The sequence below is a fragment of the Lampetra fluviatilis genome, chromosome 22 (assembly GCF_964198595.1).
Source record: "Lampetra fluviatilis chromosome 22, kcLamFluv1.1, whole genome shotgun sequence".
In the NCBI taxonomy this organism is placed as follows: Eukaryota; Metazoa; Chordata; class Hyperoartia; order Petromyzontiformes; family Petromyzontidae; genus Lampetra; species Lampetra fluviatilis.
The window spans coordinates 11,727,355-11,753,255 of record NC_136296.1 but is presented as its reverse complement, the minus strand read 5'-3'; the positions used below and the strand labels follow the sequence as shown (position 1 = coordinate 11,753,255).

Sequence of the window (25,901 nt, the reverse complement as noted above, 5' to 3'; positions counted from 1 at the left end):
GGAGAGCTTCAGCGAGGTCCTGCGGCGGCTGCTGGACGCGCACGAGAGGGAGGTGCAAGGTAGGGGTCGTCGTCGTTATCATCTACCCAGCTGTGCTGTCGTAGTCACGGTTACCGTCATCATTGTCATCGCCTGGTTTGGCGTCGTCATTGCCACCACGTGTACTGTCATCATATAATCGAAGTCTCTTCTGTCGTCGTCATCATTGTTGCCATCATCATCAATGCTATTATGAACACTCGCATCATCAATATTATCATCATAATCAATACTAGCATTGTCATCAATACTGCAATCATGAATACTGCCATCATCATCACCATCAATAGCATCGTCACTGCTATCATCATCATCGTTGTCGTCGTCAGCGCTAGGATGATGATGATGATGATTATCACCACCGCCAATGCTCTCCCCGTGACCCTCTCGCTCTCCGCGTGCAGGGCTGACGCAGCAGCTGTCCAAGCTGAAGCAGGAGCGCTGTATGTGAGTAGTGCGAACCCCGTCCACATCCCCACAAACTCGACATGCGCCACTTGACTCACACGAGTCGTTCGTGGATTCATCTTCGTCGTCACCGTCATCATCACCACCAGCCGTGGTCAATCCGCTGCTGGATGAAGGCCCTCCACAAGCCGTACCCCGTCTCTCTGATGTGATGGAAATGCCCAGAACCTTCACGCCATCCGTTTTAATCGCTCCATCTCCACCGTGAACGTCCCCTAGGGCGCGTCGCCTCCTTTGGCTGATGCTCCGTCGTTAGCCTCGACCACCCCCGCACCTGAGATTTAGCACGGTTGCCGACGTACGGTGCGAAAGAAGTTCCAACATACACACACACACATCTACATACCGTCCATCATCCCTTCTGGCGTGACGCTTCCGGGCCGAGCCCCGCTCACGTTTCTTAACCCTTGCAATGACGTCGCTGTTGATCTGCCTCATCTTCTCTCTCGTCAACGTTTGCTCCTCTTCCTTCCGTCTCTCAATGGCAATTCCGAGCGAGCGCCTCCCTTGTCCGAGCGCCGCTGACCGACGGAGCCGAATGCGCCGCCAAGAAGGCTCCGGGCCACGTGTTTTGTCAAGAGTTGGCAACTCGTCGCGGCGTGGAGCGCGCGTTTCAAAATAACCCGCAGGGTGGTGGCGACCGTTCCCGCGACGGGCTGTCGGCAGCGGCACTTTCAGGGCCTTTGATGATAGGGGGAAAAAAATCCCTCAGTGAAATGTGGTGGGGCGCACGTGTCCATGTGTGTACCGTTGCGTGTGTGTGTGTCTCCAGGTGAGTTGGGTGTCTACAGGTGTGTGTTTAGGGGGAGGGGTGGTGCAGCTGTTAGCGCGCTGCGCTACGCACCCAGCGACCCGAGTTTGATTCCCGCTCACGGCCAACACCAGCAGTGACCATTATCTGAATCGGTCCTGGGCCTCCCTTAGGTCGAGTTAGCCTCAAACGAGTACCTGGTGAGGTGTGTAAACATCGCCGCTAGGGAAACAAAGGCGGTTGGGCGTGGTGTTGGCCACCCACCTCCTAGTGTGCTGTGCAGGCATTAATAGGTGCTCGCTAACAGCACTTGCCCCTACAGTATGTTAAGGCTACACGGGGATCTTTGTGCGTGTCCACAGGTGAGTGGCTTGCGTGTCCGGCCGTCTGTGTGTGTTGGCGTATGTGTCTACAGGTGTGTGTATCTACAGGCGTGTGTGGGTGTGTGTGTATCTATAGGTGTGTGCGTGTGTGTGTCTATCTACAGGTGTGCGTGTGTATATCTACAGGTGTGTGTGTATCTACAGCTGAGTGGCTTGCGTGTGCGCGCGCTCCGAGAGAGAGAGAGAGCGCAAGTCGAGCCGTAAGAGTGGTAGGGTGGAGAGCTTCCCCACTCCACCACAAATCTAAAAAGTGACTCGGCACATTCAATAAAGGACGCAGAAAGCCCCTTTCTTCTTCATCATCTCCAACAAGCCCCACCACCCCCACTCAGATCGGCTTACGAAGCTCTCAGCAAATCGCATTCCGTAGGGGGGGGGTGGCGTGGGGGGGGGGGCCCTTAAAAAAAGAAACCTTTGTTTGGTGGCTCTGAGCGACCGGGACATACCTCTCTGCGTCTCCCCCCTCTTAGGGGGGGGGGGGTCTTGTGTTTGTTCTACGCGGCAACGAGTGGCACTTGCTGAGTGCGGGGCGGGCAAGCCACTGGGCAGTCGCTGTCGACTTTATCTCTCCAGAGTCAGGCCGCAGCTGTCAACCCACACGGTTCATTACCCCGTGTTCTTGTGCAGGGAAATTGAGTTTTCAGGCAGGTCCATACGGCGTACAGTCGTTTCAATACGTGCAAAAAGAAAATCCAACGTGTCTATTTGTTTGAGTTTCTCCCTTGTGATGGGACTTTGTAGGATATACGCTGAGATTTATAAGGAGCACGAGGTGACCAATGAGGTCTGACTTGGTCTGTAATAAGGTAGGGCACTGATAAGGGGTTGACAGGTATGAATGAGGTAGACACTGATAAGGGGTTGACAGGTTTGCGAGTCCAACTGCGGCGTTCACACGACCACCGGGGAAGCGTGCCGGACTCAACTCCCTCTTATTGAAAATGGGCATCGCATCCTTCACCGTTGTTGGCCTCACAGACAAACGGCACTTGCCCCCAGCAGTCTATTAAAGGCTACGTTTGTCTTTGTTAAGGCTATACGGGGAACCTTTATCTTTGTATGTATGTGGGGAGCGGTGGCGTAGTGTTTAGCGCGCTGCGCTACGAAAACCGGCGAAACCATGTTCGATTCTCGTGCATGGCCGGTATCCATGAGGACCGGTGCTGGGCCTCCCCTAGGTCGACTCAGTCTTAAATGAGTACCTGGTGCGGTGAGAGGCAAATGCGTCCAGGCGTGGTGCTGGCCACCCCCCCACCCCCCCCCCCCTGGTATGCCGTCCCAGCCTTCAGAAGTGCCACTCGCTCACCGCAGCACTTGCCCCAGGAGCCTGCTGAGGCTATACAGGGTGAGGGGGGTGGGGTCTTGTTCTTATGTGTTTCAAGTCGTTGCACTGCCATAGCCGGGCGGTTTATTGCCGTCGCTGCGTGTCGGAAGTGACTTATGCCATTGGCATTGCCCTGAGCTTAGAGGCTCCTACAGACATCACATCATCATCATCACCGCCGCCTCCCCCCTCCTCCGCCCATTGCTCAGCCCTTTGGAATTCCGTGGCGGGCGAGCGGCGCGTGAAGTGTCCCGCGGATGAACGACGCAACGAGTTGCAATGTTGCCAGCGTGACGACGTCGTGTTATGATGCGCGCCACGGTTAGTCGATCCGCGGGTGGGTGGGGCAAAGTGTGGGTGCCCATGTTCCAAGACGTCGTCGTCGGGTCTGTCTGCCTTGGCCAGTGTGAAAGAGGAGGCGAGACTCTCTCTCTCTCTCTGGCGGAGTTGGCTCGGGTGGAGTCCCCTTCCGCCAGCGGTGGCTCGAACGAGGGGCATTGCAGGGCTGCACCTTTGCCTTGACTACAACGCCCGCGCGCGACAAACGTGAACGCACGACAGCAAGTTCACGACTGTGGACGGGCAATCCACTGCCAGAGCGGATGCCTGCCCATGCCATGTCAATCATGGGAGGGAACGGGGGTGGGGAGGGGGGTGGTGTTCGACCATACTTCACCACGCGCGGTCAGCGTGCGCGTCGGTGAGGACAGACGGCAGTGAGGGGGGTGCGTCCACGATCGGTTTGTTCGGCGGTGGTCGGTAATCGAATGTAACGCCGAGCGAGGTGAGTGCAGCAACCGCCGCGCCGCGGCTGAACGAGAATAAGAGTCTCCGACACCACCGGCGTCTTGGCACCCACCCGTGGTTTACGTGGCGAGACCCTGGGGCAGGGGTCTAACCACTGAATGCTACAGTGCGCATTAGTGCCCACACACTAGCGCCGCACGCTAGCACCCGCATGTTAGTACCCACAAGCTAGCGCCGCACGCTAGCGCTGCACACTAGTGCCGCACGCTAGCTCCCACACACTAGTGGCCACAAGCTAGCGCTGCACATTAGCGGCCGCAAGTTAGCACCACGTGCTAGCGCTCGCACGTTGGCGCCCGCAAGCTGTCTTTCTGACAGACCTGTTCTTCACCTGAGGACGGCTGCTTGCGTTGTGGCCGAAACGTCGTGAGAATTATTTTGTTTAATTTTTATTTTTTTATTACTTCCCTTCTACGTGACTTTACCAAAAGAACCAAGAAGATGAATCCCTGCAGTCACGAAAGCTTTAAATCGAAATTCGTGCCATGGTTGTGTAAAATAGAGCGTTCATTGAAATAATCGTCGTGGTGATAATAATCATTGAGTATATTTGGTGTTTGTGCTATTGTTCTTATAGCACAGGGCTAATTGGAGTACAGGAAGGCGCTGCTGTGTTCCGCGCAGACGCACGGTCTGCAGTAATTTCGCAGTCGGGGGCGATGTTGCTGCTGCTGCTGCTGCGTGCTGATCCCCGGTGGAGTGGTTTTGTGGTTTCGTGGTTTCATCTCAGATTTGGCAACAAATTGGACCATAACAAGGCCGGGGCGCACGAAGCGCCTTGCTCTCTCTGAACGAGGGTCTACGAGGTCTTTGCCCGTCCACTCAACGGACGGTGCCGTGCGTGCGTGCGTGTTCACTCAGGCTGGAGAAGGTGTTCACTGCCAATCAGCAGCTGAGGGAGCAGCAGAAGCTTCTCAATGAGAACATCAAGGTGCTGGAGGACAGGTGAGGAGGGAGGAGGACTTGAGCAGCGCTGGTACCGTTAAGTCGACGAATCGACTATTAATTGGAATCGATACTTTGGTGGTTTGGTCGATTACTCAGGCCCCTTTTTAAAAATGGGATGCCCCCAACATCCTGCCTCCCGAAGGTGGGAAACCCCCGACAAGCCACGCCTCGCGTGATGTGTCTGGTGACACCATAGATGTGACCCCGCCCACCGTCGTTAGCCCCGCCTACCGCTCGCGAGGCCCCGCCCACTGAACCCCGCGTCTCTGGCAGGCTCCGTGCTGGCGTGTGCGATCGCTGCATCGTGACGGAGGAGCACATGCGGCGCAAGCAGGTGGAGTTCGAGAGCGTCCGGCAGCAGAACCTCAAGCTCATCACAGAGCTCAGTGCGTGCAGCGCACACCACATCACCACCACGATCATCTCCATCGTCGCAACCATCACCATAGCCATCGTCGCAACCATCACCATAGCCATCATCAAATCACAACCACCACCACCAATACCCATCGTCACAACCACCACCAAAACCATCATTGCCACCACTACCATAACCATAATCATCACCACCACCATAGCCATCGTCACAACCATCACCATAGCCATCATCAAATCACAACCACCACCACCATACCCATCATCACGACCACCACCAAAACCATCATTGCCACCACCACCATAACCATAATCATCCCACTACCATAGCCGCCATCACAACCACCATAGCCATCATCGCAACCACCACCAAAAGCATTATTGCCACCACCATAATCATCACCACCACCATAACCATCATCACAACCGTCACCACCATATCCACGATGCAATCATCCCCCCTACTGGCACATGAATGTCTGTGCAGGCTGTCATTGTTGTCGTCGTCGTCTGTTGCTTCGCGTCCGAGCTTCCGACGGTTTGTGTCCGATGATTCAGAAAAGCAAACTCGACACGCTCCGTCACCAACACCTGTGGGCACGTGGCCTTAAAAGGAAGCGTCAGTAATCGGTGACGTTTTGACCATTGGCTCTTCCTCATAGCACAGACATGGCCTGATGTAAGTTGGTCTCTTTATCGATTTTTTTTCTGTTAAGACCGCACGGTGTAGTCGGCGAATGTGTTGATCAATTTTATGGAGACGACTAAATTATTCCCAGGAAGCTTTCGGGGGATCCCTGCGTGTGCGTGATGTTTGCCTCCGGTCGTTTCTGCCCGGGCTGTGCACAGTTAACGAGAGGAACGCCCTCACGGAGGAGAACCGCTCACTGAAGGACACGCTTGAGGCAGTCAGACGCTCGCCCAGGTGAGCAGGGCACGGGCTGCACCACCACCACTGCACCACCACCATGGCACCACCATCACGACACCACCACCACGGCACCACCACCACCACCATGGCACCATCACGGCACCACTACGGCACTACTGCTACCACCACCACCATCATGCTACCATCACGGCACCATCACAGCACCACTGCCACCACCACCACGGCCACCACCACCAACGCACCATCACGGCCACTACCACCAACGCACCATCACGGCACCACCGCGGTACCACTGCCACCACCACCACCACGGCACCACTACCACCATCACAGTACCACCACGGCACCACCTTCACGGTACCACCACCACTGCACCATCACCACTGCACCATCACCACTGCACCATCACCACTGCACCATCACCACTGCACCATCACCACTGCACCATCACCACGGCACCACCACCACGGCACCACCACCACGGCACCACCACCACGGCACCACCACCACGGCACCACCACCACGGCACCACCACGTTGTAACGCGGAGTTGTGACGCGCGGTGGTCCCAGCGCCCTCCCGGGGCCGCAGGCCGAAGCAGCGCTGGAGCGGAGCGGCGAGCCGCACGGCGCGGCGCTGCGCACGGAGCGTGGCGGCGGTGCCACGGGCGGTGGCGGCGGTGGCGCGGCAGGCTCGTGCGTGGTGTCGTGCGGGCGCACCGGAGCGCCGCCCTGCTTCAAGGCGCCGGCGAACCACTCCAGAGGTGAGCGCCACTCGCGGAAATCGACGACGACGATGGCAATAATAATAATAACGAGAGCGTCGTAGCGCAGCGTGTCGTAGCGCAGCGTGTCCCAGACGTAATGGACAACCCGAGTCGGGCTCCGTGGCGCGGCACGCGGTCATTGTGACCTCGGCCGCTGTCGGGAACACGATTTGTCGCGAGTATCGTCGCCCTTATTCGCCCAGGAAAGGTGTCGCAGAGTCTCAAGACGCCTTCCCACGAGGGTCGTGCGACGTTTAGGTGCTGCGCGTGTTCCGATTGAGCGGCATGCGGTGCTGCATCGCCGTTGTCTCTGCCTTTTGTTCACTTTGGCGTGAGGTAGTCAACATCTCACCGCTGTGGCAAGATGTTGACTACCTCGCCTGGTGTACAAGAGGCCGTGGGTTCGATCACGACCCCTGCAACATGCTGTATATTTGGAGTTTGCGTGTTCCCCCCGTGGTTGTGTGGATTTTTCTCCCGGGTCCTCCGGATTTTCTCTCCATTTAGAAACGCGCGTTTCGAGTATTTGGCTGCTATAAATGTGTACGCGATGACAAGCCACTTGGTTGAGCTATCATTTGTGATAGCCAGGGCGCTTCTGAATAAGAGCTACATAGCCCCGTGAGCATTACACCTGATAAAATAAATTGAAATGAAAAAGTTTCGTGTTTATTTTTTTAACGTTGACCTCTGTGGAGCCCACTGCGGTACATCCTGTCGAGTGGAGTCTCACGAGTCACCCGTGGGCGAGCCAAAACCACCAGGACCGTTCATTTCGTGAAGACGCTTTCGCACCACGTGACAATCTCAGTCGGTTGGCCACGTTTGGGTGCTGGAGGGCGCCTCGCTGCCGAAAATTTCCTCTCCGATTGGAAATTGACGTGGCTCACACCTCCCCCCCCGCCCCACAATGTCAACGATGAAGCGAATAGAAATGGGAGCAAAAACAACCGAGAGGAGAGCTCGTGCGTGGCGAGGCTGCTTCGGTCGCAAGTTGCCGTGACGTGCGGTGGTGGGATGACGATGGTGACGATGGTGACGATGGCGATTTTGCTCGGCTCATGCGTAGCAACTAAACAGTGGAGGCTCGGTAAAATGGTTTGTTACTCGCGACGTCGTTGAGACCGCTAGCGGGGGTTATCGGGCTGATTAGTAACAAATTAACGTGTTTATTGCTCGGCGCGCAGACTCGAGCACAGCCGGACTGTTGTTGTGAGCGGAGTTTGACGCTTGGGGACTTGATTGTTGGATCTAAAGTTGGAGGGGAGAACGAAGTGAAAAGCGGCGGTGGTAGTGGTGGTGGTGGTGATGATCCGTGGTGTGTGCGGTCTGAGAGGTCGCCACGCTTTAAGCGCCCGAGGGAACGCGCGCGTGGCTGAACAGATGAGTTTAGAACGCACGGACAAATGCGCGCACGCCAAGGCGCTCGGGTCTTTGTGGACTATTGGGGCAAGTGCAGTAAGCGAGCGCACAAATCCACACCGATAAAGACAAAGGCACCCACACACACACACTCCCTCGTGCGCATTGCCCCACACGTACACGCAGGCACGTACCCATATACAACGGCGGGACACTTACTGTACACACGCACAGACATACACACACACGCGCGCGCACAGGCACACACACGCTGACATACACGCACACGCAGACACGTACCCACCCACACACACGGACACGCGCGCAGACATGCACACACACGCGCGCGCACAGGCACACACACGCTGACATACACGCACACGCAGACACGTACCCACCCACCCACACACACGGACACGCGCGCAGACATGCACACACACGCGCGCGCACAGGCACACACACGCTGACATACACGCACACGCAGACACGTACCCACCCACCCACACACACGGACACGCGCGCAGACATGCACACACACGCGCGCGCACAGGCACACACACGCTGACATACACGCACACGCAGACACGTACCCACCCACACACACGGACATGCGCGCAGACATGCACACACACGCGCGCGCACAGGCACACACACGCTGACATACACGCACACGCAGACACGTACCCACCCACACACACGGACACGCGCGCAGACATGCACACACACGCGCGCGCACAGGCACACACACGCTGACATACACGCACACGCAGACACGTACCCACCCACACACACGGACACGCGCGCAGACATGCACACACACGCGCGCGCACAGGCACACACACGCTGACATACACGCACACGCAGACACGTACCCACCCACACACACGGACACGCGCGCAGACATGCACACACACGCGCAGACGAACTCCGCCTTCCGCTCTCTCGCTCGCTCGGCACGAGCCGCACCTGGAGCCATGGCCAGAAACCGCAGAGGGGAAATGCACGGGTGGGCCGGTGTGCGCGCGTGTGTGTGTATGTGTGCGCGCGTGTGTGTGTGTGTGTGTACGGGCGGGCGGGTGTGTGTGTGCGTGCGAATGAGGCTCGTGAAGGACGCTGCTACTGGGCAGTTGGAGGCAGTCGCCCTCCAGCAACAACGGAGGGCGGAGGGAGCGACGCTCACAACAACGAGCGGAGCGCCGGGCGGCTAAGATGCAGAAAGTTGGCACAGTAGGGAGCACGGCTGGTGCATCTGCCAGTCTTCTCAGTCACCTGCTGGGTCTGTCCCAAGACCCCCTGTCATCGAGCCTTTGACGCTTCACGTGGCCTCAAAGTGCACCTGGCCTGGCACAGGCGCCGTGGTGACGTCACGGCCACTTAGTGGCGAATGGCGGGTGTTGGTGTAAAGACGACTCCGACGCACTCGCCTTGAGATGGTTTATTTTATTAAGGAGCCACGTGCTCACACTTGGACAGGCGGAGACCCCCCCCCACTGCAACAGCCCCGAGTCTCCCTCGCATCTACCCCTTATATACGATGTGAGGCCACGCCCCCATTCCCGAATCTTCTCGCTGGTTCTAGACCTGGCCACGCTCCTATTCTCGATCATTCCCATGGCCACCAGTTCATCCGTACTGCAGGCTGACTCCCCTGTCATTACTTCCCGTAGCCACCAGTTCATCCGTACTGCAGGCTGACTCCCCTGTCATTACCTCCCGTGGCCACCAGTCCACTCACTCCGTCGATTAATATAATTTGGGTCTTTCGGTAAAGTCACTTAGATAGGTTCAAAGAAAATAACAAAAAACTGCGACGTCTCAAACAGTGTTAGACCAGAGGACGCCAAAAGTCGAACAGTACAAAGGCAATGCCACTATCAGGACATTGAGAGCCCCGTATAGCCTCTACAAACTGTTGGGGCAAGTGGCCGTGAGCGAGCAGCAGCGCTGCGGCGCACGAGGGGATGGGTGGGTGGCCAGCACCACGCCCGGCCCCCCCATGCACTCGCTCACACATTCAGACACACACTTAGCACCAACTCACCAAATTACAAGTCGGTCAGTAATTGCCATCGGGATTAAATCTCTCACACCTATACAGCTTAACTGTGCACACAGGTATGCCCACACACAAAGACAAAGATCCCCCGTATAGCCTGGAACACACTGTTGGGGCAAGTACTGTTAGCGAGCACCAATGAAGGCTGGAACGAGAACACAAGGGGGTGTGGCCAGCACCACGCCCGGCCGCCTTTGTCTCCCTCGTGATGATGTTTACACACCGCACCAGGTACTCGCACACACACATACAAAGTTCCCCGTATAGCCTTGAACAGACTTTATGGGGCAAATGATCCTTATGGCGGCACCGCAGGGTACCAAATAATACAAAACTCCCGAGGCAATAAGATATGTTATTTCTGGGACACTATTCTTTCTAGGGGTGTACTTAACTCTGCGACTGGGGTACCAATCAATCCGAAATCGGTGCCACTCCTCGATGTCGAAACGCAGCGAGGACGATTGCGTCGAAACCCTGAGCGCTCGCGGTACGCACCGTAGTGGTGCATCGTGCACAGCTCGTCGAGACGAGTCGATTGCCGCGTCGCCGACCATCAACAGAGACTAAAAGTGACTGCATCACGGACATCGTGCAAGAACCAGGGTGCCGCCATCAGGTTCAAGTGCTGCACACACACAGACACACACACAGACACACACAGAGACAAAGATCCCCCGTGTAGCCTTAACAGACTGTAGGGGCAAGTGCTGTTAGCGAGCACCTATGAAGGCGGAACGGTACACGAGGGGGTGGGTGGCCAGCACCACGCCCGACCGCCTTTGTCTCCCTAGCGGCAATGTTTACACACCGCACCAGGTACTCATTTGAGGCTGAGTCGACCTAGGGGAGGCTCGGGACCGGTTCAGATAATCGTCACTGGTGTTGGCCGTGAGCGGGAATCGAACTCGTGTCGCCGGGTTCATAGCGCAGCGCGCTAACCGCTGCACTATCGCACAGAGACACACACAGACAGACACACAGACAGACACACACGCACAAAGACACACGCACAAAGACCCCCCGTGTAGCATACACACGGCTGAGGAGGCAAGTGCTGTCAACGAGCACCTAGTTAGGCCGGCACGGTGCATATAGGTGTGGTATGGCCAAAGACAAAGATCCCCGTATAGCCTTAACAGACTGTTGGGGCAAGTGCTGTCAGCGAGTAGCAGCACCTATAAAGACCGGCACAGTGGCACACGAGGTGGGTGGGTGGCCAGCACCACGCACAAACGCACGCACGCACACATGCATACACACAGACACGCGCGCGCGCACATTCACAGGAAAGTGAATGGGATTAGGAATCGCTGGGGTTCGCATGAGCCGACACGCATTCTCGTGGGCGGAATGCGATGTGCGGAGGGGGTGGTGGGGTGGTGACATTTCAGCTGAGATGTCTCCGTCCGTGTGTGTTTCTCTCTCTCTTTCTTGGATTTTTGTTCTCATTTTTCCCATCGAGGCCACGTTGCCGATTGCAGCCGCATTGGGGTCATAGGTCACGGTGATTCTTATTTTGCTGGTGAGCCTACCCGCAGCGGTCCGTGTGGAGTTACGTGCAGGTCTCGCACCCTTAATTATTCACCCTTATTAACTCCATCTCTCTCTATATATATATACTACAAAGGGTCATTGCCCGAAACGTCGTCTATTTTATATATACTTCAATTTCATTTTAAGGCCACGGTGTTATTGATGGGTGTGAGTGTGTTAATTGTGCTTGTGCACCACTGACAATGCAGCTGCAGCATCATCGCCAGATGACATTTTGTTGAATAGAGTTAGCGCAAAGGGCGTACGGATAGGTTTTTATTAGAATGCCAAAGGTTGATGATGATAATGATGAAACCATCGTTTTACGGAAGTCTCCAAATTGGTGCTGGTTTGGGGTTGGAGTGATGTTAGGGCTGGAGTTTAGTATTGACCAGAATCAGGAAAAATCTGATTTTACATTGGTAATCATCTGTCATTTGCCAATTCACTACTGGCGTGAGGCCTCCCGATGCCGTGTCAGTCGCCTGCGTTGTTTGACCATACTTCACCACAACGGTCAGTGGGAGTTTGGCAAAGGAGGTGGCGGGAATACCAGGACCGGTTCAGATATCGCTCATCGTAGACGTTGGACACGGCCGGCAAATCGAGCTCGGGTCGTTAAGTTCATAGCCGCGGTGCGCTAACCACCGTGCCACCACTCCACGCTAACCACCGTGCCACCACTCTTCGCTAACCACCGCCCCACACTAACCACCGTGCCACCGCTCCACGCCAGCGAAGGGAGCGCGGGGCGTGGGTGATAGTGGAGATTTCAGAAACGTGTCCCCGTTTACAAATGCCGCGCCGGGAGATAGTTTCGATACGGCTACCGGCGGACCTCTGGATTGGTGCGCCAACAACGAACGGCCACGCGGCCGCCACCTGCGAACACAAAACAACGAAGGCAGAGTAGCGGAGCCAACCCCCGGTGGTGGTGGTGTGGGTGGTGGTGGTGTGGGTGGTGTGGGTGGTGTGGGTGGTGGTGTGGTGGGTGGTGTGGTGGGTGGTGTGTTGGTGTGGTGGGTGGTGTGTTGGTGTGGTGGGTGGTGTGTTGGTGTGGTGGATGGTGTGGTGTGGGTGGTGGTGGTGGGTGGTGTGGTGGTCGTGTGGTGTGGTGGTGGATGGTATGGTGGTCGTGTGGTGTGGTGGTGGTGGGTGGTGTGGTGGGGGGTGGAATTGGGGAAAACACCTGGGCCCTATCTGAGCCCCCCCCATCACCCCCCCCCCCCCCATGTGCGCTGCTAAACGGTGAAGGTGCTGCTGATGCTGGTGGGAAGTGTCGCGTGTACATTCTTGTTCTACTCGGGGTGGTGGTGGGACGGGGGCGAGGCGTCTGGGAGCCTGCGAATTGTTTGGTTTTGAGCGAATGTAACGCGACCATTTCCCAGAACGCGTTGGGTTTCAGAACCGCCGTCTGCCCCACACCCTCCTCACAGCCACGGCAAAACCGGTCCCTCCTGTTGCCGCTGCCAGATCATCCGTCGGCTCAGCCACTGTTATTTATTAACTTTTTTTTAAAACTATCACTGCTCCTGCTATATACTTGTTTTTTGTGTTGTTGTTGAAAGAACAAAACGCGCAACTTTTTTTAAGGCCACATTTAGTGTTCGCAAATGTGGCCCCGGGTCGTTCGGCGCAAGGGGCACGGGCCACGATGGCAGCTGTCGCCGGTTCAATCTCCCGGCGCGGCACCTTCAACTCAACGGTGGCGTGAGGTTTCTTTTATTGGTTTTAAATCCGCCGCTGATATTCTTACACACACACACATGTCAATTTTATTTTAAAGGCCGAGTCGACCAAGGGGAGACCCAGGACAGGTTCAGATGTTTGCCGCTCAACGGGTGTTGAACCCAGGTTGTCGGGGGCGTGCCCGACCGCCTTTGTCTCCTCGGTGCCGAGTATGACCGCATAATACAATAATACAATATCGGCTCATCGCTTTGGGCTGAGTTGACCTAGGTGAAGCCCAGGACCAGTTTGAGATGTTTGCCGTTGGCATCGCGTGGGCTGCTGGGATAAATGGTTCACATCGTCTTCATCATCGTTATCGTCAGCCATGATCTATCCACTGCTAGACGAAGAGCACCCTGACTCCATCGCCCTCTCGTTGCGGTGCAGCACAAAGAGGAAGTGCTGCTACGGAAGGGGAGATGTTCGTGAGAAAGAGGCAGATGTGAACACAGAACATTAAACGCGCACTTTTTTTAAAACACGAAATTAATAAGCATCAACTTTTATGTAAAAAAGGATTTTTATACTTTCCATCAGCCGCACGGCTTTCTGGATGTGCGTAATTTCCAGCGGCATTGGTTAAGCACAAGCAAAACTACGGGCCGGTTTCGACACGCAGTGTCTCATCATCAGCAGCAGCAGTCGGGCTCGCTTGAATCAATACTGGCGAACTGCCGATGTACAATCCACACACGACTCACGAAATGCGCAGAGCTCGTGGTTTAACGATAGGAGCCGAACAAGGAAAGTTTACCAGAGACTCCAACGGAGAAGCGATAGAGAATGTCGCTGGCTAGGGCAGTGGGTGGACGAAGCAGAACGGAGTTTGATGATTGGTAATTCGCAAAGGGGTCGCCTTTAAAGAGAAAGACAGAAGCAAAGCGCGCGGTGAAGATGGAATCTCAAAACGAGTGGAATTTGACGCAAAGTCTTACACAAAGTTACCTAAATATACAAGTCTTACACGGACACGTAGTCCACACCCACATGGGGGTTCTGCGTTACCGCATATGCCGTTAGACGCCCGCATACGAATATCAAGTCGCGCACACACACTGGAGCATACCGCGCATCAAGGTATGCGCACAGAGGGGAAAACACGAACACACACAGACAAACTCATAGAGGCGTTGCAGAGAAATAAGCAGATGTACAGACGTATAGATAGACGCGTGCAAGTACACGCACACACGGATACAAGCATATACACGTACGCACAGACCGTTAGACACACACACTCGTACAGATACAGAGACGCAGTCACTCGCACGCACTCATACCGATACACACTGACGCACACGATCACGCAGTCCGACAAAACGACGGGCATGCACGCACACAGACACACTTTCAGAGACACGCACACAGATGAATAAGCACGCTCACAAGCGCAAACAACAACAAGAACCATTCGCCTCTGAGTAGATGTGACATCGCGGTAATTGTGCTAGGCTAGGTGCAAGGTAGGTTCGCTGGAGGGGGGAGGGGGATGGGGTCACAGGACAAACCCCAAGGTGTTATGGGTTCAGTGTCCCGGTCTCACGCCCACTTGCTCGCCACAGGGAAGCCACGCACCGTTCGACGAGAAGTGAAATCTGTGGGCTTCACTCGAGCGTGTCTTTGTCAACCCCACCCCTCCCCTGTGTCTTCTGCGGGTTGTGTATCTTGCTGTTTTTTGTTGTTTTTTGTTGTTGATGTACCCCGCTCGCATCCACAATCGTACGAACAAAATGATATAGAACTTGCTCGGACCAAATTTCGATTTAAAGCTTTCTCGACTGCAGAGATTCATATTATTGGTTCTTTCGGTAAAGTCACGTAGAAGGAAAATAATAAAATAATAATAAAATAACATTTTATTATTATTTCCCTTCTACGTGACTTTGCTTAGACCACTTTGCCGCTGTCACGGGATCCCAGGCTCCAGGGGGAGGTGGAGTGTGGGGGGCGACACGGGGGGGGGGGTGGGGGGGGTACTTTCTCTCTCCCCTCTCCCAACAACTGTCTTGGGGCGGATCCACAGTCGGTATTCATTGATGTTTCGACCACACCGAAAATCCATTGAATGCTTGTTTTCAAAATCAATTTCAGAGCCCTGTTTAGGAGGCCTGATGAAACCCATCAGCGCTGCCCCCCCCCCCGCGGGCTGCCCTCCCCCACCCCTGCCCCTCTTCCACCCCCCCCCCCCCTCTTTCCCACCCCCTCTCCTCATGGGTAGTTTTCGAGTGCTGCTCTCAACTGTCACTCAAAACAAATTTGAAAGGAAGGATGCAGCCATCCCCCCCACCTTACCCTCCATCAAAGTTGCACGTACATTGAACTTCTTTCGCACCGCTCGTAGCCAACCGTGCTAATCGAGCGGTTCTCCCGATTCTCGGACGAGACTCTTAACCAATACGACGGCTCGCTGGCTCCGTGTGGGTCGCAGCGAGCGCTCGCACCCCCCCCCCCCCGGCCGTGCACAACGAGCGCGCCGCCAGTGAGCGCGGCGACTTCACGGACTGACGAATGAAATGTCTCGCCTGTTGTTGCGTCCAAGCGAGGTTATGGGTCACGGTCGTCCTAGCTGGTTACTACGCACCAGACTGTGCGCTGTCGCTCGCTCGCTCGCCCGCCCGCCCGCCCGCGTCCGTCGGCAAACCTAGAGGCAGTGGTGGAAAGGAAATTCCACCTTCCTACTGTGACAGAGCCCCCGGAGTCCATTAACGGGAGGAAATAAAAAAAACAACCTCCGTTGACGTGCCCCCACAAAGCGGTACGAGTTTTATCCACCGTGGCGGACACACGGTGATGATGATGGGCTGAACGGAAGCGCGCGAGGGGGGGGGGGTGGAGAGCTCTCTCGCTGCAAGCCAAGCGTGCCCCGACGCGTGAACCGGCCACCAAATTACCGCCGAGTCTGCGTGTCGGTCGGGGTCGGGTGATTTAAAAAGAAACCTGAACTTGGGATCGGCATGCGTGCACAGGTGCCTTCAAAGCTCTCCCCCCCTCCCGCCCCCCTCTCCTGCCCCCCTCTCCTTTCTTTTCTCTTCGGCCTCTTTTTTCTTTCAACCTTTTGGAGTTTTAATTCAGCTGCCGCTAATTGGCCTCGGGTGGTTTGTCCTCTGTGTCCACGTGACGCTCGCAGTGATGAATTTTGACAAAGATCCTCCGTCCTCACACCCCCCCCCCTCCCCGTGTAGCGATGTTTACACACCGCGCCAGGTACTCATTTGAGGCCGAGTCGACCTAGGCGAGGCCCAGAACCGGTTAAAATAATCGTCACTGGTGTTTGCCATGAGCAGGAATCGAACTCGGGTCGCCAGGTTCGTAGTGCAGCGCGCTCCCCACTACACTACTCCACTAAGCACGCAGACATATAAAGACACATTTACACAGACGCGCACACACACCCACAAGCACAGACGCGCACACACACCCATCAGCACAGACACACACACACACACACGCACAGACGGGCACGCACACGCGGACCACCCCTTATCTTCCCTCTCATTCCTCACCGTCCCCTATAAACGCAGGCGGTAGTCAGGTGCGATGCGATTCACTGGCGTGCAGCGATGCGCCCGACACGGGGAACAAAGCCGCGCGCTCGACTCGTCACACGCGCGCCGCGGGCAGTACGTTAAGTACCCGTGCGCGGATGGTCGGACCGATAATACCGATACCTGCCGTTCGCCACTCGCTGACCAGTGAGGTAACCACACCATGGTGCCTGTGCCAGGCCAGGTGCACTTGGAGGCTGTCACATGAAGTGTCTCTCATTTGCACACAGTCTGAAACCCGCGCGCCGCTCTTCCTGTGCCTCAATACAACTTCAAGCCTGCGTCCGTTCCTTATTCAATACTTTCTTGTAAATATCCACGTTTCTGATCCACATCATAGCGCAGCGTGCTAACCACTGCACCACTCGTCCTCACTCCTCACTCAGCCTTAATACACGCAAACCAACAACACCAGTCGACATTCACCACTTAGTGGCGTTAACGTCACCACGGCGCTTGTGCCAGGCCGGGAGGTCACGGGACAGACCCAGGTGGCATGGGCTGACTGACTGAGATGACTGGCCGATGATGCACCAGCTGTGCCCCCTACCCTGCTTAAGGCGCCATCCCCCGCACGGGCGCTCGCGGATTGCCCCCCCCCCCCCCCCCGCTCCTGCAGCCGCAAACCTCCAGCGTTCGAGCGGGTCCAGAGGGCCGTTCGTTTTGTGAGAGCGCGTCCGGTATTCGCGTCGTCCCTGTGGGGGTCAGCTTCTGAGATCCAACGACATTGGCCGCAGTTCGGGCTCGTAGACAGCATGGTTTGTAATGAGACGGTCTTATGTACATTCCGGGTGTGTGGTCATCGGTGGCTGTGTTGAAAACCATCACCTCGCAACAATTCCGGTCTACTCGCAACTCGTTCTACGCGAGTCTGCGGATCTCCATGTGAGCCTATGGTGACTTCATTGAAACCATCAACCAGCGACACTTGAGAACCCGGTTTAATTCGTGGTCACGCGACTGAGTCCTGGATTCGAGTTCAGGTTCTCAGCGGTGCCGGCTATGCGTCTGTGATCCCTGAACCACGGGCTATGATTTGACCCTGTAAGGATGACGATGATGTGCGATTCACGGTTCCTCGTAGCTGACGTTCGGCCCCAATCTTGTGCCGCTTGCACCCCCCATGTTCCCATCTCAGAGAGCTCCGGCTACTCCCCGCAATCTCGCGACACGGAGGGTCACATGACGCTGGTGATCAAGGCGCCCGGGAGCGGGCAGGCGGGAGAGCGAGACCGACCGAGCGCCAAGGAGGTGAGAGAGAGGGCCGTGGTGTGTCACTCCGGTTCGGGCCGTGTGGTCAGCGCGTCGCGACGCTTGAACCATTGCCAGCGTTCCGCAGCGGGGGGGGGGGGGGGGTGGGTGATGAGCCACGTCCGCAATACCAATGGGTAGGACCCGAAGTGAGCCGAGTCGTTATCCGGACCGTCCAGCGTAGGGGACGTTTTGGCCTCTTACATTAATTAATAAGTGGCTTGGCTTGGCCTGGGACAAAACCCACCACTTGTATGCGACGCGGGGGGGGGGGGCGGGGGGGGGTGGTGTGAGGCTCAGTAATGCCATCTCCTGGTTACTCCTCGCCACCTACAACACCTGGCAAGCCATGGTGTTGTTCGACCCTCCGAAAATTAACCGGGCTCGTGTTGCCTGCCGAGCTTCGCCGTGCGTGCAATCGGCCCACGCAACGTTACCGGACGAAATTCCAAACGCTCAAAACCGGCACGCGGCGGGGGGAGGGGGGGGGTGCTTAGGGTCAGGCGACCGACTTTCTGTACTGCCCTCCTGTACATGCGATACCGTTGGGGCCAGGGAGGGTGGGGGGGGGGGCAGATGGGGGAGGGGGAAGAAAAAAAACCCGAACCGCTCTGCGATGCATTTAACGGTTCTCTCCCGCATCGGTGTTCCAACCGGACCGGTTTGCGGGGACGCGGCTGCGAGCGATCGCGGCAACATTTTCTGGTTCCCCACCCCGCCGCCAACCCCTCCACGCCGATAACATCGCGGGCGCTCCCGCCCCCCTGCCTGGGAACGCGAGCGGAGAGCGGGCGGTGGCGGTCGTTGTTTGGCCTCGCACGGCACGTTGCGGGGGGGGGGGAAGGCTCCCGTGCATGGGGGGGGGGGGCGGCAGAGCCGGCGCGTTGGGGTAAGAGGAGGGGGAGCACGGGGGAGGATGGAATGTGCCGCTGGACGCTCGGTGGAGTAACCGTGCACGAAGAGGCACGGATGGACGGACACTCGCACAGATACTCCGAGATAGAGATACACTAATATGCAGTAGACACACATACGCACTCGCAGATACTACGAGATAGAGATACAGAAATATGTAGTAGACATATACACACTCACAAAGATACTGAGATATAGACACACTAATATGCAGTAGACGCATATGCACATAGAGATATTCAGAGATACAGATACACATATGTAGTAGACATACACATACATTCACACAGATACTCTGAAATACATGAAAACTAATATGTAGTAGACATACATACACATTCTCACATATACTCACAAATAGACGAACACAAATATGTAGGTGACAAACATATGCAGACACTCGCATCGTCAGAGACAGATGTACACACTAGCATGCAGTAGACACACATACTTACGAAATAACGATAACCCATTTTAGGCCAGCACGGCACACGAGGGGGTGGGTGGCCAGCATCACGCTCAGCCGCCTTTATCTCCCTCGTGGCTATATTTACACACCACCACCAAGTACTCATCGGAGGCTAAGTCGACCTAGGGGGAGGCCCATAACCGAATCAGATAATGGTGACAAGTTTTTTTTATTGATAAGTCACGACGAGAGCTTGCAATAGAAACAGGCGGCCATTTTGTTTCCCCACGCATGAGACGTTGCCCTTGACGACGCAGCCGCACGCAGGTGCGGCACGAGGCGGCCGTTCAACCGATTTGAAATCGATCACCCCAGTAAACACGGCAACGTTGGCCTAATGTTGGCGTGCGATCCGTGGCTGCATGCGCAGAGCCACGCGCAGGAGCCGGCGAGCATCATCATGAGCCTGGCCACCCAGGAGGCACCGGCGGGAGCGGTGGCATCGCTCGACACGGACACCCTGCCGCTGGAGGCCGCCCTGCTGCTGGAGTTCGCCCAGCGCAAGCGTTGGGTCACCAGCTCGGACTGCGTGGTTAAGGAGCAGGCGGGGGCGACCGCCGACTGCAGGGGCGATGCGAATGAGCATAGCGTTGGCGCCGGCGGTGGCACCGGCAGCACCACTGGCAGCCACGTGGTGGGGCCTGCGGCGCCCATGAGCGTCGTGACCTGTCAGGAGCAAGGGCAGGGTCAAAGGGTGGAGGTGGTGCGACCTGTGGAGAAGAGCGCGGTGGAGGAGAAGCAAGTGGAGAAGCCAGTGAGCTTCGGGGTGAGGTTTTTTTTCATTGCTCCCACGTTATCGTGGGACGACCAGGTCGAGTACCGTGGGAATCTTCAGCTGCGGTCCAGATTCTCTGGCCTGGTGTCGAATTGTGGGCTGGACCGAATTCCCAACGGCAGAAATGTCACAACTGTCGGGATACATTTTACCATGAATTCAACGTTAAAAAAATGCCATTAATGCGTGGTTCTCCCACCTTTGACTCGCAAATATTTCTGGGAAAGTCCGACACAGATGTATTTCTTTAAACCGTCATGCATACAGGCGTTTTAACAAGTTAATTACTGTCGTTTTCCGTTCGCCGTTGACATGAAAGACAATGCTCAAAACCAAATATAGAGGTGAAATTTGTATATAGTTGCTGGAATCAGTTGTGAGAATTGTAATAATTGGCGCATCAAACGCTTGCATACGTTGCAGTTTGATTCGTGTTGGCTGGGTGGTGGGAGGGTCCTACGACATAAATTTGGTCAGATTGTTGTTCATTGCCTGAGAGGCAGTAAAAGACACCGAATCGCCACGACTCCTTGAACAGATCGAGGGGTGAATAGTTACGTGGGTGGCGTCCCGTAACCTCTGACATTTGCACTACCCCACAGGTCATCAGCAGCACGGCCATAAAGCCCAGGTCACATGACACGGCCGACTCGTCCACCATGGACGATGTCATAGTTCAAGGGTCGAAGAAGATTCAAGGTATCTGCCATCAGCCCACCGTGGTCATCAAGCAAGAGGATGGTAAGCAGATGTCACACACACACGATTTGAGCGATGATGTCCTCTTACTTGTGTTACCTCCAGACACCTCATGTTTTCCCATATGCATGACGCCAAAGGAATGCCAAGTATACTCGGTACTAATATGCAGCCAGGTCAGTGTTTGGATGCTTGCTCATCAGGACTTGCCAGTCAAACGCTCTGGAATGGAATTGGCTAAACATCCCAAAGTAGCGGGACCTTCTCAATGTAGCACCGTGGTGCCGATATCTTAACTACCTCGCCTGGTATACAGGAGGTAGTGGGTTCGATCCCGACCCTGACACCTGCATTTTAGGAGTGTGCGTGTCTCTCTCCCCGTGGTCGCATGAATTTTTCTCCGGGTCCTCCGGTTTTTCAAAATTTAGAATCAACATACATTCAGAGTATTTGGCTGCGGTAAATCTCCACGTGATAAGCCACTTCGTTGAACTATCATTTATGGCCAGGTCTCTTCTGAAAAAAGCTTTATGGCTCAGTGAGCCCTAACTGATAAAATAAATAAAAATTGTCTACTGGTTTATAGTTTAGTGATGCATTGCAACCCCCCGTGTGCAGTGATCGTCTGCCTGGCTTCCATGGCGGCGCGGGCGAGGAGCAGCGCCGGCGCGCGGCACGCGGCCACCAACGGCGACGCCAACGCAGAGACGTCCCTGGTGCGATGCACGCACGCAACCTGGATTTCACCGTTGACGTCACCACACGTGCATGTGTGTGTGTGTGTATGTACACGTACGAGCGCACGTGCCCAGTGTCATCGGAAATGCGTGTGCGCACGCACTCTCACATGTACACGTACGTCAAAGATCCCCGTGTGCACGAGTGCGCAGGTGTAGCCTGTGCCGAGTCTCGCCGCCCGTGTTCGATAGCTGCAACTGTAGCAGCGGTCCTAGGCACCGGCCATTGAGTGGTGGTGGTAGTAGTGGTGGTGGTTGCCGCGCGTGACCGCGGGGGGCCGTGTGTGCGCGTGACGCAGGCCGGCGTGACGCACCTGGAGGGGAGCCTCCTCGTCAAGGTGGAAGAGGTGGACCGGCGGCACGGAGACCCAGGTACCGCCCCCCCCCCCCTCCATGCACCGATCCCCTCGGTCGTCCAGAGTCGACCCGTAACACGCTCATCAAAGGGGTCACGCGACGAGCGCGATCATCCAATGGACCGCATTTGTCGTTGCGTGCGATCGGCTCGCCAAAAACACCGAACCCGCTGCCCGTTCGCTTCCGTAAACCCGCGATTCAATTAACCCCTTACAAAGACCAAACTGCGTGCGGGAACGTGCGACGGGATGCGTGCGTGCGTGCGTGCGTGCGTGCGACGCCGCCCGTCTTATTCCCTGCCGCCTCAGCACTCGACAAACAGCGATTGCTTTTTTGAGTTTTGCTTTCCTTTCCAACCCCCCCCCCCTCCCCGCTTCAGAGGGGCTCAGCGAGATGGAGATGGAAGGAGGAGTCGTCTTGTCACTGAAAAGGTGAGGCCCAGCCCGTCGGTACCTCTGCTGCTGCTGCGTTCCCAGCAGTCTCCTTCCTTGGACTGCCGCTCCCCCCTTGGTCTCGGCCACCATCCCTTCTTAGCCATCGTGACGTAACCTGCCCAACTTTTATATTTCTCACGGTTAACTGTGATTGCGTCTCTTACGTGCTTGGACGGTGGTGGCTATGCAAGTGGCCTGTAATCCAGCGCTAGAGGTAGCAGCAGCGAGGGGTTGACGGAACACACACGGACGTCGAGAAAATCCCTTCCCCGTGTGCGCGTCAAGGGGGTGTGCCGTACACTGGCTGGTCCGAAGGCGGTACGGCAAAGTGCGAACTCCACTCGTTCCGCCTGTATGGGCTACCGCGTGCCCCGGTTTCCTGCCACATTAATGGGAGTTGCCCGAACATCCCGATGTGTAAGTCCACAGAGCTTGGGCAATCGTCGGTAGCGCCGCTTGTGGCTGCCTCCGCCGCGTGCGTGTCTGTGGTTTCTCACGGGAACTGCGCGGCGCCAGACCGATGTGTAACGTGAACTCTCGTTGTGTTCTCCTGTGCGTGGGGCTCGTCTTCTGTAATTGCAAGCGTGCACCCTCTCCCTGTTTCTTTGCGCGCCTTTCACAGATTTTGTTCGCCGAACATCAAGAGAACGTTTAACGAGCTTGAAGACGACGACCAAAACCTGGCAAGTGAAGCGATTATATTAAAAAAAAAACCGAAATGTTACGTTTGCAAAGTGCGTGCATGCACACGTGTGTGTGTATGTGTATATCACACATGCTGTGGAGATTGGTGGCGCAGAGGTTAGCGCACTGCACTACAAAGCTGGCGACACGAGTTCGATTGCCCATGACGAATATCTGAACAGGTCCTGGGCCTCCCCTAGGTCGACTCAGCATTAAATTATTAACTGGTGCGGTGCGTAAACATCGGTACTGGGGAGACAAAGGTCGTGGTTCCAGCCACACCTCCGCCTCGCGTGCCGTGCCGGCCTTTCGTAGGTGCCCGCGAACAGCACTTGCCCCAACAGTCTGTTAAGGCTGCACGGGGGATCTTTGTCTTTGCATGCATGTACACGTGCGTGTATGTAGCCGAGACGAGAGAGGATATGTGGGTGGTGGTGGTGACGACGGTGTGTATGTGTGTGTGTGTTCGTCGCAGGATGACGACGACGTGGACGGGGAGAAGAGGAGCCGCGTGGCGGTGGCGCAGGCTCAGGAGCTGCCCGAAGATCTGAGTCTGGCGACAGGAATCCACGGGCGAGACGGTGGTGCGGACAGCGCCTCAACCACTCTCACACACTCGCTCGGATAGCCACTCACTCACTCACTTGTACACTCACACACACACTCACTCACTCACTCGTACACTCACTCGCTCATTCGTACACTCACTCACTCACTCGTACACACATTCACTCACTCGTACACTCACTCACTCACTCGTACACTCACTCGTACTCTCACTCACTCACTCGTACACTCACTCACTCACTCACTCGAACACTCACTCACTCGTACACTCACTCATTCACTCGTACACTCACTCACTCGTACACTCACTCTCGCTTCCTCCTATCGTCGCACTCATGCTCACTCAGTCACTCTCAAACTCACTCATGCTCACTCACTCATACAGTCAATCAATCACTCACTCGTACACTCACTCACACTCATAGTCACTCGTATGCTCACTCATACAGCCACTCACTCATATAGCCACGCTCAAGCTCACTCGGTTACACACCCGCACACCGACACACTGATTTACTCTCTTACGCACACACTTATCCACACACTCGTATCATCGTACACTCACTTACCTACACACTCGCTATCTCACACTCACTACTACCCAGAATAACCGTGGTTCACCACGAAGTGGCGGTGACTTCACCACGGCGGTTGTGCCATGCTCGGTGCACTTTGAGGCCACATGAAGCGTCCAAGGGCTCGCTTGCAGGAGTTCACGGAACAGACCCAGGGTGGCATGGGTTGACAGACTTGCGATGACTGACAGATGCGCCAACTGTGCCAACTCGCTACACACAACAACAACGGCCATTCGCCACTAAGTGGCGGTGACGTCACCACGACGCTTGTGCCAGGCTATGTGCACGTTGAGGCCACGTGAAGTGTCGAACGCCCGCCCGCAGGCAGGTCACGGGCCCGACCCTCTCGCTCCGTTAACGACCGTCGCTCTTGTCTTGTTGCCACCCACCTGACCCTCGACCGCAGTCATCAAGGAGCAGCAGCTGTCCAATCAGCAGTCGCCTTGCAGAAGGCTTCAGGCGGCGAAGGACGCGAAAGCCAACACGATGATGCGACACAGGGGGCTCATAACGACCGCGCCCTCCTGCAAGGTGAAGCCGGGCAAGCGGCTGTGAGAGGAAGGGGGGCCCGGACCCCTCTCCCACCGCCAGCCTCGACAAAAAGCCAACATCTACATTTAGACTAGAGCGCCCCCCCCCCCGCCCCCCATGTGTGTACATGAGTTTGTGTCGACGGTGACCGAGACGGCCGCTGTGGTGTGTGCGATCCAGAGGGTCCCAGCTTCGGTCTCTTGGTGTGCGTGCACTCGGCCGTTGAATTTCAACGGCGCAGGTTTCTTAAAATCCGCTACCGCCATCTCGTCTGTACACCCAGCAGCGTACTGTAAATGGGTTCGCCACGGCACCACGTTCGGTCGCGTACAGCGCGAGGCGTGCGCGCCCGCGCCCGCCTCTTCGAAGGCACCGGCGGTGGCCAGCGTGGAAGAGTAGACCAAATACAATCTAGGAGGGAGGGGGTGGGGGGGGCCCACACAGGGCTCCCTGGAGCGTTGTTCAGGGCCCCCCCTCCGCCAACAGTAGCGTGAGCAAGCAGTTGCAGGGAAGCACCTTTTACATTTAGATTGTTTTTAGACACCAAGGTCTAGATGAGAAGTTAGAGGAGGGGGGGCGGGGGGGGGGGGCTCACGTGCTGCTGGTGAAGGCCGGGGCGATGCGGCCGTGGGAGCGACGGGGGAGGAGCGAACTCCGGCCTTGGGAGGAGCGTGCGGTGACCTTTTAAACACGAACAACGGAGTCGAGCGTCGTCGTCGAATGTTTTATGTTTTATCTTCCGGACTAGATCTCGAATCGCGTTTTGTAACTTAACCGCGGGGGGGGGGCGGGGGGGGGGAACCGGTTGTCGGAAAAATAAAGTTGCCGTCGTTTTTATAAATATTCTGTGCCCGCCCGCTCCCACCCGCGCTTGACGCGACTTCAACAAAGATTAACCTTCAAAAAGCCGAGCGGGGAAACT

General features: G+C 56.2%; 1 protein-coding gene across 1 annotated transcript; it reads left to right on the top strand.

Moving 5' to 3' along the window:
- LOC144938553 (uncharacterized) lies at positions 1–25,338 on the top strand. The gene is made up of 15 exons (XM_078866484.1): positions 1–59; positions 444–486; positions 4,634–4,717; positions 4,994–5,106; positions 5,945–6,020; positions 6,559–6,749; positions 18,121–18,233; positions 19,988–20,383; positions 20,995–21,133; positions 21,710–21,807; positions 22,128–22,200; positions 22,565–22,616; positions 23,242–23,302; positions 23,779–23,887; positions 24,855–25,338. Coding segments are annotated over exons 2-15 (1,656 nt in total). The 5' UTR covers positions 1–59; positions 444–484; the 3' UTR covers positions 25,004–25,338.
- The last annotated feature ends 563 nt before the right edge of the window (positions 25,339–25,901 follow it).

What these genes read in the sequence shown, in the direction of transcription:
- LOC144938553 (XM_078866484.1), top strand. An exon ending in AAGACGACGACCAAAACCTG is followed by an intron (nt 23,303 to 23,778) that starts GCAAGTGAAGCG and finishes TGTTCGTCGCAG; the next exon opens with GATGACGACGACGTGGACGG. An exon ending in AATCCACGGGCGAGACGGTG is followed by an intron (nt 23,888 to 24,854) that starts GTGCGGACAGCG and finishes CCTCGACCGCAG; the next exon opens with TCATCAAGGAGCAGCAGCTG.